A 16231-nucleotide genomic window follows, 5' to 3' on the forward strand; every position below is an offset into this window, starting at 1 on the left:
AACAAAAACTTCCATTATGGATTTATTACTTCTAAAGATAACCAGAGCTTATGTGAAATAGCTATGGAAAAAAATCCGGGGGACAAACCCTGAACCTGCACAAGCAGGTCTGGTGAGAGAAGACTGACAGACAATAATCCAGAGAAGTTTAAGTAACCCTTTTTCCCTACCCAGAAAAGTTTTGACAGATTTGTTTGTTTTTATGTCGGAAATTGCAGTGTTTTTCTTGGAGTTTCAAAGGAAAGGGGAAATTTTGACTGAAAGGAAATATAATTTTAATTAACCCTTGTTAGTAATGCTAAAGTCTTTTTTCCTTTTTATGAGCAAAAGAATATGCTGATTCCTGTTTCACACAATAAGATGTATGTTTATCAATTTGTTTTTTTAAGATTTAAAGTGGGTTATTTTCTAACAACATTATTTATAGGCTCAAATCATTAGTTATTTTGGAACAAAAAAAAAATCATCATTATGAGATTGAAAGCAGATTCAGGTCAATGCAGTGTAACACTTTACACAGCAATCAATAAAAATGTCAATACAAACAATTACTAAAGGCACCATATGACATTCCAATGGGGGAGAGGGAGGGAATCCTTCATTTTCTACTTAGACGCCTTGCTTCCTTTATCAGCAGATGGCAAACAAATTACTAGTTCAATCCATATGTCTGTATCTGATAGACAGTGTTTTACAAGTCTGAAATTAGTTTGAAACATTTTGCAGTTGGCCAGACTACAGAGGAAAACAGGATAACTTTGTCTATTAATGAAAAGTTGGTTTTGTCATAACAAATACTTCCACAAGCTACTACCCATCCAGACTCATTCAGTCGCTAATGGAATTGTACCCAAAGACATAATCTGTGTTTAACAGACTAACAATTTGTAGTTTCACCCATTCTGTTATTCTGCTGTGCTCCAACATGTCTCCCTCCACTAGCTGAGGTTTACTAAGTGGTGCTGATGAAAGCAAGCAAGGCCATGAGAATATTTTTGGTCGGAAGGGTATCAGATGGCGAGGGCCATTTGTGTGCAGGCATTCCAGAGCAAACCTGTCAGAGCACAGTCTGCAGACCAGCACCCTGGCTCCAACCATGGCACAGATGCTGAGAAGAAGATTCAGACACTTTTGCTTAATCTCTCCCAATCAGAAAGCCTCCATTTGCAATGCAGACAATGTATATTTTAGGAAAGGCAGATCAGAAAGCCTAGACAGTTTTTATAACAAAATGAATGGTTTGGTAAATTTCCTTCAAAAGACAGTTCCAAATCTGGAGAATTTAATGACTTGTATTACAGTAAACTGTGAGTTCCATAAAAGATTGAAGGGGGAGAGAGCCAAACCAAGCTAAAGAAGACAAGGAAAGAGTGGTTTCAGTGAACTTGCTTTGCAACCTGGCAAAGCAAAGAGGGAAGCAGACGTATACCGATAAAAACAGCTGACAGCAGGGGTCTAGGGGCGTTCACAGGCAGGCAGAACACCAGACACATCCAGCAGCTCTCCAGGCACTTGGGAGCCCTTTGGTGTGGACTGCTGGATGAAGTTCCAGTCCACTTACCAGTGCTTACAAAATTTAATTTGTTTGCCAGGGACCAACAGAACTAGCATAGATAAAATATTTCTCAACTCAGTGTTTTTAAAAATGTTCTTTCCTTCCAACAGTGATGTACCTGGGGGTCTGGTGTCCAAAATGGTTTATGCTTCACCTCTTAAAGAGGGTATCACTAACAAAGCCCTTAAATGATTTTAGCAGTGATTAAGGTTTCACTCCAAACTATTTGCTCATTGTAATAATCCATTTCAGGAAAAGCTTTGTCTAGAGGTCTACACCAATGCCAGCTTGGGGAAGTGAAGTTGAATGCAACACCTCTCCTGAGATGCACAAATTTGGTCACGAGGATTGATTAAAATGTGAGAAGTCATTAATACCAAGAAACTGAGGGTCCAGGTTTAACAGACATCAACTGACCTCTTAATTTTTTGAAGTCCCTGCATCACACATTATCATTGTTATAGATAGCCACTGCAAAGACATCTACCCTTCAACCCTTTAGCTTGCTATTAGAAGGCAAAGGCAAATCAATTAAGTGATGACTAAGACCACAGTCTTAAAGGCAAGAAAGATATATTTAAAATTTCTGCTATGCAGAATGTAATTTTCTGTAATGGGAAAATCACTAAAGTTGTAATACTCTTTAAAATATTAATATTTTTACTTTAAAAATATTAATATTTGTTCTATAAACAATTTTCTAAATAATTGCAAAAATTTTATTTTCAAACAAAAACCTTTTTTCGCTCTTAATTTAAATAATCTATTTTTTTAAATTTAATTCTGATTTTTAACCTAATTTAAAATTAGTAAATATACACATGTATGCACACAAACATACGTAGGTGCCAAGATATTTACAAGCCTTGAAGCCTACAAGATTTTAATCATGTTTTCCATTAACTCTCCCCACCCCTAAAGGCCTGCATAAAATAGAGTTTATGAGAATCTTAAACAAAAGGAAATATTTAAGTTTGTAGCACACCTCAGTCAAATATAAATGGGTTTCAGTAATACACTGACAAGTACTGTGCCATCAGTGGAGAGCTTTATGGATGCTTCTTCATCAGCTGCAGTGAGTAATGTCAAAATAATCACCACAGGATGAGTCCATAACTGAATTGTGAAGAAAACATTTTTCTCAAGAAACAAGTTGACTAAATTTATTCTGCACAATGTGAACTTTTAAACAGGTCTGGAATACATCCATTTTGGGTTGGAAGACGAACTGCCACGAAACATTGGAAAAATATAAAATACGGCCCAGTATTTTCTAACTCAAAAGCATAAATCCATGAACATTAAAGTAGTTACTATCAGAAAAAAAACCAAAAACAACCTTATAAATATGTAAAGATATTATTCTCCATATGTCTTATAAAGGGGATAATAGCGGTATATTAAGGTTTGCTTTGATTTGTAAGCTTTCACCTTGTGGAGTTTGCCCTACAGCCTTTTAGTCATGTACAGACTGGAGAAGTGAGAGCTTTGAAGTGCCCAACTTCCAGTGAAGTTACTAACATTTTTTAATAAGTCTTAAGTGGTCTGTGTGTGATTTACTGTAATTTCAGAACAAGCTCAGAAATTCACCCTAACTTGGAAAGAATGGGAGAGTCATTTGAGCATATTATCACTGTTAGGGCAAGAGGGGGGGAAGAGAGGCATGAAAATAATCTGGAACGTGATCAAGTCAAATTCAAAATACTGTGTATATAAATGTTATTACTGAGAACTTTAAGGGCAACAAGACAGTTTTGTATAGATGAGATTTTTTTTTTTTTTGCAACCAGTAAATATAGTTTAAGTGATTCACAGCCAATTTTTATAATTGCAATGAAGCAGCTGTGATCAAACTCTATTTGTAGAATCATAATAAATTTGCCCCCCATCTACTAAAATTAGTTCTAAGCATCCAAAATTCCCATTTGAACATCTGACTGAACAAAACAGGCATTGCTCCATGCCAAAAACTGGAGGAAATAGACCTAAAGTATGCCATTTTCTCACCAGAAATTGTAGGCTCCCAGAATAACATGTGAATTAAAACTCATTTCAAGCTTGTTTGCACTGCTCCTCATTCCCATTCACAGCAAATTTCTTGACAAACGTTCTGATTATTTCTCTTTTTTCCTCACTTTTTTAAATTTAAATACAATTTTCAAATCACAGACAGTCTTGCAAGGAGAAACAGCTGATAGTACAACCCATCTGAAAACAGAGAGGGTGGAATTTTACTCTCAGTAAGAGCTGGAGGCAACTTACATGATTAAAGACTGCACTGTAAGCCATCGTTTGAAAAGACTTCTTCCCATAAGTGAAAATGTGCAGTTTGCTACCATACACATCAGAGGCACATAAACCAGAATGAGGTCAAACTCAACCAAGAAATGCAAATGTCTCGCTCCAAAATTCCTGCTTTAGCTTTTTTTTTCCTCCCCCCCAAGGATGAAGGAAAGAATAAAAATTTTAATAAAACTGAAATTTAAATTAAAATCTGCTTTTTTCAGTTTTCCTTTTTTATTTGTACTCTTGAAAGTGTTTGCATCATCACACTCAGAAGATATCCACCAACACTGATGCAGGATGCCTATGAATCAGACTCTTCTTGCTTTGACAATCATAGCACCATTGCACAATAGAGTTTAACAAGTCTCTCTTCACTCTTGCCCTTTTAGATGGGAAATTCCCATTTTACAGACAGAATTGGGAAACGAAGGTCTAGAGCAGCCAAGAAATCATAGGAAATTAACCATCTAACTAGGACAAACATGATTCACCAACCTGAGACTGGAAAAATCTCAGGCAGACCAGGGATACAGAAACTCAGCAGAGATTTCCGTGGCTGTTCACAAGCTGCCTGCAATGCTGCACAACCTGGGTGCCACCACCTCATTTGTTTCAGAAACATAATACTGTATATAATGCAAAAAAATACATTCATCTTTATGCCAAAAAATATATCCTATCTGAGCTCTAAATAATGTTAATATGCAACAGGAATTTATGGATTTATATTACATGCACACAATTATATCACTACAATAATGACTGTAAGATTTTCTAAAACATATATATGCTACTATAAAAAGTTTAGAAAAACATCAGCAAGAATCACTTATCCCCTGTAAAACCTCATTTTAAAAACAGAACTTGGTAGAAGAAGTAAATTAATTATATTAAGCAGGAAATTGTTCACTAAATCAATTGGGCTACATTAGAGACCTGAAAATTAAGACTAGTTCCAAAGTGACCATATGCATACTCTGAGGAGTGCCACGGTAACAAAAGACATTCCAGAAAATATTTTTCATATCTTACACACACACATACACATATGTATATGTATATTTCTGTTTCAGCACACATCTGCTCATCTAACAACTATTTTCCATTGTTGTTCTTTTTACCTGGCCGTATTATCAGCCCTAGATACCCCCATGACAAAAATCACCGCACGTATGTCCACTGTTTATTCATAAATCTCTTTATAAGTCCTTACCATTTTAAATTTGTTCAGCTGTGGATAGCATCTGGATTTCTTCAAATCAATTATAATTACAATGGTCCCTTCTTAATCCAATAAATTAAACATTTATTTGCTGTCTATCATAAGATCCCCCCTCTAAAAGAGTTTATTTATTATGTCTTTTAATACATATAGAGGATCATCTGAAATTCAGTACAGACAGTAACTGCATTTCTAAATGCTAGAGGTATCTTCACATGGATTTTCACTGTTCAGCTCCATGGCACTTCAGGCAAAAATAGAATTATGTACAATCCTTGCCTTCATTCAGCTGTGAAATTTAATTTTCCATTGAAAATCTACATGTTAGCAGCAAGTTCTGTCCTCAAGCATGAATGTGTGCTCCTTATGGGATCCAGTTTGGCAAAGATTATCCTTAGTTTCTAAATACAATTGAAGCTTCCATTTCACTTCAGGTACACAATCTATTGCTAAGTACTATTGATAATACAGAATAATAACAGCGCTGTACAACGGTTATAGTTGCACTTAACTTTTCAAAACTTTGGTAAAGCTCAACCAATTCTTTAATTTAGTCATCATGCAAGAAGCTGCATTTACCTAGTTCCCAATTTGAACAAGGCTCCCCATTGAGAGTTCTCTGAACTGTTTAGACTGGAGGGAGCTGCTGTTGCGCTATTTGCCTTCGCAGAGCCCACAGCCGCGCCCCACACACGGCTGCTTCGCCCAACCTGCAGCCACTATCAGCACAATTTAAAACGAAAAAGAACCATCAGGAATGTATTTGAAGATTGCAAAAACGATATTTGGTAACCATATCAGCCATACCTATGAGAAAGACAGTGTCTCGCTGCATGTGCCCGGCTCGGGCTGCGGGTCTGGGCTGGTCCGGGCTGAGCCAGCACGGAGAGCTGCGAGCCCCAGCCCAGGGCGAGGGAGGCCTGGCTTGACCTGCCCCACGCTGAGGGCTCCTGTTGGGCTGGGGACAGTGCCAGGGGCCCCCTCTGTGCCCAGACATCCAGGCCAGGATGTGTGCCCAGGAACCAAGGATGCTCCCACCCTCGTGCCGAGTCCGATCCTGCCGTTCCCCAGGGCAGGGATGGCACAGAGCAGCTGCCACACGCACCAGGTTCTCTTCAGCCAGCAAACCAAGCCCAGGTGCAGGCATGTGGCATCCAGGTGACAACAGACCCTTCTCACTCTCACCTACGGCAGGACACCAACACCGGAACAGAGAGAGCAAAAGAGAGGTCTTCCGAGCCGAAGTAGGAAGGAGCATATAAAATTGAGCTAATTAAATGTGCCACTGATTGTCAATCTGTTTTGGCCCCTCTGCTCAATGCAAGAAAGCACTCTTTTGTTCTCATCTGCATTACGATCTCATCTATCCAAATGCAGCAGCTTGTTTTAAATCAAGAATTATCTCGGTTCTCCCTGCTTGAATCATTGTTATTGATCATAGCAACTTCAATAAACCCTTCTGCTTACCCAATTGCCTGGGGGCCCATACCCATCTCCCCAGCCCTTTGTTCCACATACTGATTCACCTTTTCATCAAGGATTTTGACGTAGCTGCTGCCCTTTTGCATTATTACCATGCCCCACCCAAATAATGATTTTATCACTTAATTCTCCACTTAATTCTCTTCCAGACCACATTTCGTAAAAGGAATAGAAAAAAAATAAAAAAAAAATAAAAAAAATAAACCCTATGCCCTGCCGGGTGGGTAAACATGGATGAGGTGGGGTTGTCTCACCACATGACAGACACACCCCACACAAAAACCAGAAACATGCTTTTCATTGGGCAGGTTAACATTTTTCTAAAAGTTACTTTCTAGTCCTATCTGATCACTGTCAGGATGAGTAATGCAAAACATTCAATTTCTTGTGGGTTTGGTTCCAGTAGTTACTAAAAGCAGCCAAGTACATGTTTGTTTCTAAACTACTTGAAAACCTTCAGAAAGTTACTTTAGCTTCATTCCTGAGCCCTTCACCAGCACAGGGATTTTACCCACCTCGGTTTTATACCGTAAACACAAAGCTTCAAAACCATTTATCTTCAAGTACTAACTTTATTTTCTCATTTTCCTTGTTGGAGGATTCTTGCTATTTTCCAGGATGTAGTTAAATGTAAAAAAAGTAGCCCACTGACTCCCCAAGCAGAGACTTGTGGAAACAGGTGCCTTTAAAAAAAAAATGTAAGACTTTGTAAGCTCTCTGACCTGCCAGAGCTCTGTGCATTAGTAACACACAGTGCCTGCTGAGTTCCCCTCAGCTAATTAGAGGACCCGTATGGCAATGAATGGCCTTGACTATAAATACTTCCTGAAAGATCTCTAACAGAGTCAGAGGAAATGGGAAAAAAATGAGATGCAGCTACAGAGAAACTATTTCAGATGTTTCTTGTTTAAAGGGCTGTTTTTTCTTTCCTGAAGTTGCTTAGGGATGACATGCAGTAATCCAAGACCTACACCAACTTAAATATAAGAAGTGTGATACAATTATATGCATTGAATTTAATTCTGAAGATATACTATTAAGATGCTGCTATGAGAAGGTGGTTGGACATGGGATACAATGCCAAAGAACACAAAAACTTCCATCTGTCACCCTGGAGGGACCACTGAAAAAGCACTCAGTATGCTTGAACCTTCTCATGCTGCTTCTTGTGCTCCCACTAAAGGCAGCAGCAACAGTATTTCTACCAGCACCAGAGAGGCAGGTTTTACCTCAAATGTATGTTATCCTTCTGGCCAAGAATTGTATGTGCTTAGAGAAGTCTTTTGGAAATCACAAAGGACAGCTCAGCATTTCCACTGCTTTGCAGCTATTTGGCATCCAGCTCTGTGGATAACAGGAGTCAGTACCTTATAATAGGAGAAATGAGGATTTGCCACTCGTCATTGTGTCTGATATTTACCACACCAATATTAAATCAATTATAAATAGATTCAATACTTACATACCAATTGCTTATTTTTAAATTAGCTCTGCCAATCACCCACATAGGAGAATGCAAAACAGGGAGAGAGGAAATATTTTTTTCTAATTTCCTATCTCCCCCAGATTTAAAGCTGTATGACCAGCTTTAGCCAGAACACCATATGAAGTACCACAAGTGCAAATATCACAGACAAAAAGAAAATAACTCTTCTCAAAGTAAATGAAAACTTTTTTAAAATGCTGTGATTTCCTGTGGTGTGTAAATAGTCTGATCATTATGGTGCAAAATAAACTCAGTTTAACAGAAGAGTCGATTTTATCCTTTGCACCATATAAAAAGCTCATAGCAAAGGTTAACATAACCACAGTCATATATTTAATGTTAAAGCCAGCAGTATGCCTTTGGTAAAAATCCACAGTACTTCTGCAATAATGTGACAATCTCTCTCCCTTTGATAGTACACAAATCCCTCCATGACCTATGATTAATACACAAAGTAATCCTGCTGTCTGCAGGTCCATGTGACCCCACAGGACAGACACATTGACCTGTGTAATTACTGCAGCTCTGTAGGCTAAAATACAATGTCTATACCAGTATCTTTAGGTTGGCTAACTAGGCCTGTGTATAGGTCTGAAGGCTCAGGCTACAATTCCCCATTTTGTGGAAAACTTTCTTCTGCAGTGTCCATACAGACCAAAACAGGACACTTCATTTAAAATCAGTTTAGCAAAAAGTTCCTGCTGTCCAAGATCTGCACTGTCAAAGCATTAAACAATCTGCCTGGCCTGGAGTCTGCTGGCTGCCAATGTGCTACCCAAAAAAAGGAACATTTTTGCATCTCAATAGACCTTCCAGTATCAACAAATCTTTAAACTAGAAAATCAGCTACTCTAAGGAAGAGCAGAAATAATGTCCACATTGTACCATGCTGAGGTACATTTTTGGCAATTCCCATTTGCAAAACATACTGATTCACTGTAAGTACAGCTGCTGGAAATATTTTAATAAGAAAAATAAATTAAAGCTACTCACAGAAGTGTACCAAGCCCCTGAGAAAGATTCTGTTACACACAGACACACAGCTTGGAAGCATTCTCAGGGATAAAGGTGCATCCACTGCACATGTGTATTTGCATCGTCTCCAGCTCCCGAAAGCTGTCCCGAAGCAATTCAGTCTTTTAGATTCTAAAAACGAAAGAAATCTTACCCCAGTGCCTCACACAAACAATCTACTGTAGCACAGAGTCTGGGGAAGGACCATGGCCATCATGTACAGAAGGAATGCAAGAAACAGGATATAAATGGCTTAGACAACATAAAAATCTGAAAATTACTCCAAGGAATTCCCAAATCTTAATTTTCCTGTAAGCATTAATAAGTTCTGTGGGCTATGGTATATTTTCACCCTTTCTCCAGTTGATTTGTATTATCCCTGATATTTTACCAAAATGCTAATCACTTTAAACTTGTAGTATCAACCCTGTATCTATTTGAAAAAAATATGAAAAGCCTAATCTCCACTTTGCCTTCCCCCCATCGTCAAGAAAGTAAAAAATTAAAACCACATGGTATTGCTGCTACTGTCAAATCATTACAAATAATTTTTAATAAGGACAAAACTTTATAAGTTCTGAAGACCCAGTACAACCAAAGGGACACATTAGGAATTTTCTTTTTCAGTTCATTTCTCAGTGTTTATTCACTGAGTAATCCCAAATTTTTGGCTTCCTCTGTGTCAATCTTCAGGGGGAAAAAAATGAAGGTGTCCACAGTGATTTTATTATAGGTTTTGTTTCCTAGTCACCAGTCGTCCTTGGATACAGTGTTTTGCATAAGCATTCATTATATGATACTAGAAGGATGTATTGAGTTAACGCTTTGCTTTCAGAGAGGACCGACTTATAGACAACATTAGCTACTCCTACTAGCTATTTCAAATCAGAAAAATAAATGTAGCCAGAAGTAGATAATAACAAGAGATTTGCTAAACAACAAAGCACTTGGGTTTGGTTTCTTTTTATTTCAAAGGATTACAAAAATTAGCTTTTTCAATAACGGATGGTAAATTCTTTTCTGAAGAATTTTTATTTCTTTCTGAGCTAATTGAGCTCCCAGGCATACATATCTGTATGTTCTAAGCTCCCAGTGGTCAAGCTGACCATCGCTTTGTCTTCTTATTTATGGCTCAACTACTGCATCCCATAATTCTGTCTGCAGAAAACTTAATCAAGAACAAATTAAAGGAGTTGGGTTTCTGTGATCTTTCTCACAGACTGAAAAGAAGAAGGAACTAATATTACTCATGGAATCACACACCTACATCTCCTATCCTTCAGATCACCCCTTACCTTCAAGAATTTTTGATTCTCATTTAGTTTTCTCTATCCATCAATCATGATGAAATATGTAAGATTAGTGACTCTGTTCAGCAGATGAAAAAGTTAATCTACTTTCCCCCACTTTTTTAAAAAATATTTCAAGCTGACAAAAACAACTTGCCCAATTTTCAAAGAAAAGTAAAAATTCAAATATTATCACTAGCGAAAACACACAGACAAACAACTCCTTGGCACAACAGAGTTCAAAGAGTGTGGCAGCTAAAGGTGTACACAAAAGTAACTCCTGTTTGAAGGATATTGATATGGTTTTATCAGTCACTATAAACATGGTCTTCTAAGAAATCATTATAAAAATGTAGGGCTGTACACACTTCAAAATGCAAGGAACAAATTTATATGCATTGTTAAGACAGAAAAGTAAGACTTTTTTTTTTTTTTTTTTTCATAAAAGTATGGACAACACAGGTTTTTCATACCCAGAAATGATCAAAGTATTTCCAAACTGGAAAAAAAAAAAAAAAAGTATATATATATAGAAGTGGTTTTACATAAAGACTTTAAAAAAGCATCTGAAGTTATTTTTAAAAAGGGCATAAGAAGCAGCCAGCATACAGTTTCCCATTCTATATTCAGCAGTGCCTAAAACAGGTAATATAATGGCCTTATTCTACTGTTTACTAAGATTTTAGGTCCAGCTACCAACCAAATTAAGGCCTTTATAGAGCTGATTCTGCATACTACCATGTCCCTTTGCAGATTTTTGTTTGGTTTTCTTTCATCCTCTGGCAGTCAAAAAATAAACGAAAATATTTGAAAAACTGAAAATAAATGAAAATTGTATTCTGATAAACCACAGATTAAATGGCTTCTCTGGTGAATCTGTCTGCACATGGCTAAGAAGCAGTACAAGAGCTGAAGTGGGATGTAACTAACATCTTATGTACAGCAGGAATTCCACTGTTGCACAGGTTTATGTATGTATTTTAATACGTATTTCCTAATGGAGGAGAGAAATATAATCCTGCTGTCCACACTGAGCACACATCCAGATTAGCAATAAGGAACCATCATACTGCAACTGCTTCTCATACACTTTAAAATCTAAGAACAAGAACTAAGGCACTAAAGTTCGTGGTCCCCCTAAACTGCATGCAGGGTATAAATTACAGACACTCTATTTTATAACTGCAATATTTTTAAGACCACTGACTTCATTTAAAGCAGTTCTTAAGACTTCTATATGTACAGAGACAGATATACCTGTGTATAATCTTAGCAGACCATAGCATAAAACATTTATCTTCCTTTTTACATGTTACACATGATATGTTACACTAATTGATGGTATAGTTATAAATGCTGTTATAAAAGACAAAAAAGGAAACCAGCTGATCACTTCCATTCTAGTGAGCTTTGTCTGCAGACTGACTGCTCCTGTGGCAAGTTTCTATAAATTCAGATACAGAGCAGCTCATGAAAACATGTGACGACTTCAGAAGAAAAGCATTTATATCTCTCCCTGTTCAGCTCCTCAGAATGTGAGATTTTTTTCTAAGCACAGTTTTCTCTACAGTGGGAGAAACACGTCTTGATGGAAGGAAAAGTTCCTTGTATATAGATTCTTTGGTCTTTTAAAAAAATAGGAATTATTTGGTATGACAAATATTTGCCTTATCACTTGAGATCCTTCCTTTTCTTTTTTTTTTGTCTTTTACTTCCAAGACAACTAGAAAAGTGTCAAAATTGATATATAATTATGTTGCTGCACAAAAAAAGGTTACTTTTTTTTAATATTTAACTCACATTTTTTTAATATTTAACTCACATTTCATATTCTTAGATATGCAGTAATATGAAATCCTGCTTAAGTGCAAACTGTCACACCACCACAAAATTTAAGAGGTGATTAGTTGTTTTAGTGTAACAGATGTGCAGCCTTCTGGGGTTCTAAACCTGCCTTCTTCAAATGCATCACCAACCTGCACAATTAGCAGGAATGATTAAACAAAATTCAATCAGAGCTAAATAGCAAAAGCTGAAGCTTAGTAATACTCCATCAATATATAGATTGTTTTATGTGAACACTTTGGAAAATTTACCTGCCAGTTTGGCTCTAAAAATTTGAGTCCTTCCTCAACTTTTTTTTTTTGGTTTCCATGCCCTAAAAGAACTCCAGCCATGTTACTCCTGACCCGAAGAGATCATTTGCACAGCCAATCAAACATAACATACTTGCAATCATAAAAAGCAAGAGAAGAAAAATAAAAGTATCCTACCCGTAATAAGGACTGGGATTCGTCTTTTGCCTTGCCATCCCCGGATCCAGAGTAGGGCTGGGTGAGCTGCCCGGCTTTCTCTGCTGCTCCGGCTGGGACACCCTGCAGGAAACCCTTGCTCTCCACTGCCAAGCCATAAATGGGCCTTGCAAGATGGGCAGCTTCTACATTTGGACTATCCCTTAAAGGCTTTGGCTGCTCTTGGCCAACAGACACGGGGGTCAGTAAACCTAGACTGGTCTGCGTGTATGATGGGCTCCCCCTCAAAATGTCTGTTCCTCTCCAGGTCACATTGCGAAGATCATCACTGGGACTGTCAGTCCAGCCTTTCTCCTTGAGCACTTCCTTATCTTCTATCTTTTCCCTCTTCACTATGCTGTCAGATATGGGCTCCCCTATTTTGGGGTCTGGATTAATCAGACTGTAGACCTTAAGGTCAATTTTTGGCTCTTCCTTGATAGACGAAGCGCCATGACTGTCCTCCCCGTTGGCTGTAGTGATGTCCATCTCCTGACAGTGCACAGTGTTGAAGTGCTCCAGTAGTGACTGAGTGTCAACAGCTGTGAAGCTGCACTGACGGCATTTGTAGCAGTTGTGTACTCGCCTGGAAGAAAACAAGAAGCACATTAACATGAGAGTCACCCCTTGGCCTCCCCTCTCACAGTGATTTTAAGATTAAGAAAATAAATCAAACTTACAGTATAACCCTCTCTAAATAAAGCAAGCAGGTTTACTTTGGTGTCCTATACAACGGGGTAAGAATTCTGCTGCTTTTTCCCCGCATGCCTTGCCATGGCCTCCTATTGTTTTTTCACACTCCATGGCATTATTCTAAATTTCATAAAATTTTCACTGGGATTTTGTGTTTTACCTCTTCAGTTTGCTGCAATATACTTTCACTTTTTGCTACATCACAAACACTAAAAAAATATATTTTTCAACCAATATCAAATAGAAGAGGACAGTTCTCTTGTTATTTAAAAAAAACCACTTTATATAATATATACCTATGTTAGAAAGTTAAAAAGTTTTAAGAAGTCCTTTACTTTCCACCAATTACATATACTTTTGCTTGACAAAGATGATTTTGAATGGAGCTCTGGTTAACTTATGGATAAGAACACCCCAAAGGACAGAAGATTGTACGCAGGAGACATCACTGCTTGGTTCTCTATGGACATTTTAACACAACTTAAAAAGATGCTGCTCCAAAGATAAAGCACAATAGCTGGCTGTGACACTACAAACTGCGTTTCCTGTCAAATATAGAAATTCTTGGGTAGGAGCTGTGGAACAGAGTGGAATAACACGCCTTCCTGTTTTTACTCTAAAAGCCTATAAAAAGTACTGCATTACTAAATTATGTAAAGCATATGTTGCTACATGAGAACAACACGTTACTCACTGTATCTATCATAGGAACAGAACACTGTTTATGAGTTCTCTAACACCATTATGAATTTCAGTTCATAGCACGGGAGCGGTCAGAGCCCTCCATCAGGCTCTGGGTCCCGCTGTGCCCGGCATCCTACCAATGCAGAGCAAAATGTCATCCCTGCCCTGCAAAATGTACAGAACTCTGAGAGAGCTTCTCCCTACAGACACACTCACACATCCACACCCCAGGCATTCCGAGTCACAACAGTGTCTCTAGCCAAACTAAAAAAATGAGCCTTTCACTATCCACACAGGACAAAACTTGTATGAGAAATCTGTTACTGCCCTGACTCCAATTGTTAGAATTAAGTCTTTCAAGGCCAAATCTTTGTCTCGGTGAAGCTGATGGCAAAACTCCCATTTACTTCAGTAAGAGCAGGATTTGGCTCTTGGTGCATCTGTAGAATTGGAATGATACACAAAATGTCCCTTTTAGACTATGATAGTTTAAAAGGGACAACTTGCCAAACTTATTAAACCCCCTCGCCTTCCTTCTCTCCTTTTGTTGGAAAAACAAACCATATGTTATTTACATTGTCTGATTTTCTTGCAGTTGTGTCAGCGCACAGACATGAGTACACATTCAGATTCATGCCTTTCAGCCCTTGTGCAATATCAGTTTTCTTTCTGTCATGTTCCGTATTTATATTCATTTTAAGGGACTAGATGGTCTTGTTCCATTATGCAGAAAATAGATTCAGTTATTCTCCACACAGCCTTATGGCAACAAAACCTACTTGTGGGAGAGCAAGTCGTGGGTTAAAATCCTGTTCTGGCCATGTTCCTTTTCCTTCATTCTACAATTGTGTTTTATTAAAATCAGCTTGTCTCTCAATGCGACACTAATATATTCTCTCTTGCAACTTAATTCTTTTCTAAACCAAGCTTAATTCTCTTCTGAACAAAAAAAAAAAAAAAAAAAAAAGAAAAAAAGAGTGCTATCTGATCAAAACCATTTTATAAATACAAAAAGCCAAGTTATAAAAAGGGTCAGCCCTGTAAAGGTGGGATACCATCAGAGAAGTCCAAGTTAGACAGGGGCTAGTTATCTTAAAAGCCAAGTTAAACAAGACACCATTTGGGGCTAATGGCTCAACCACATACACTCCCCATGTGAAAGTTTATCAATCCTTTGGGACACTACTTAGCCCTAAGTGTCTCTTGTTTAACTTGGCTATTTCAATAGCTAACCCCCTTCCTAACTTGGCTCTCATCTATAGACATCACACCTCCAAACAGCTGATCTTTTTCTGCCTAACTTGTCTTTTTTTTTTATTTTTCCATTCCACACTGGCTGAATGTTTTTGATCAGAAGCCATATACACCACACTTCTGAGGACACAAATAAATGCTGAATATTAGATGCAGTTGTAACCACATGGCTGAAGCTCAGTTAAAATCACCCTTATTACATTAAAGGTTTGTTAATTTAAATTATTTCTAGTTGGTTCAAAGACAGTCATATAAGCATTCTTTCATTCTTCTATCAGACTATGATAAGCATTGTGATATGGAAAACATGAAGACATACTTCAGTAGCTAGTAACCCAACAGGCTTTTTGTTTCAGAACCTACACTTTTCCAGTACACATTAAAAATCTGCCATCAGCACTATAAATCTTCATACTTCACATGGGTTTGTCCTGTGTATTATTCTATCCCCAAGCTCCAAAATGTAAGCAAAAGTTTGGAACTGTCCAACATAAGTCATAGTCCCAAATAATAAAATAGTTCCTATCATCAGCTATTAGAAAACTTTTAAAAGTTGGAAAATTATTCTTTCTCAGAACAAGGCATAAAAAGAAAATGTTTTCTTCTCAGTTTTCACTCCACCCTGACAGCAAGCAGGGAAACAAATTGGCAATGTTTGATTTCTCTTTTACTAGAAATTAAACCTACTCTATGTTTCTAAAAGCCCAAGTTATATCTAGAGTTGTGTACAAAGCTCTCCAAGGCCAAGCAACAAAATTTTAAAAATTCCAGTTTGCAAAGTACACAAGAAGCATTCCTGTGCATTACTTCAAAGTTACACTTTACAGCTATACCATCTGAAACTCTGAATTCGTCTGGTGCAATTACTGTGTGTTGATATAGAGAGCTGCTCTAATAAGAGGAAAATCTTGGTATGGAAGAAAGCAATGTAAATGGATAAGAAGGCAGCACTCTTCCTTCTTTGTTATTGCTTAT

At 37.6% G+C, this 16231-nt stretch overlaps 1 protein-coding gene across 3 annotated transcripts in view; it reads right to left on the reverse strand.

Moving 5' to 3' along the window:
- The window catches only part of TRPS1 (transcriptional repressor GATA binding 1), a 175758-nt gene that overhangs the window by 136692 nt on the left and 22835 nt on the right, over nucleotides 1-16231 (reverse strand). For all 3 annotated transcript variants that reach the window (XM_015619592.3, XM_015619591.3, XM_015619593.3), the window contains one exon: nucleotides 12608-13211. In XM_015619592.3, coding sequence (XP_015475078.1) covers nucleotides 12608-13211 — 604 coding nt within the window. The remainder of the gene's footprint in view (nucleotides 1-12607; nucleotides 13212-16231) is intronic.

This window comes from Parus major, chromosome 2 (genome assembly GCF_001522545.3).
Source record: "Parus major isolate Abel chromosome 2, Parus_major1.1, whole genome shotgun sequence".
Classification (NCBI taxonomy): Eukaryota; Metazoa; Chordata; class Aves; order Passeriformes; family Paridae; genus Parus; species Parus major.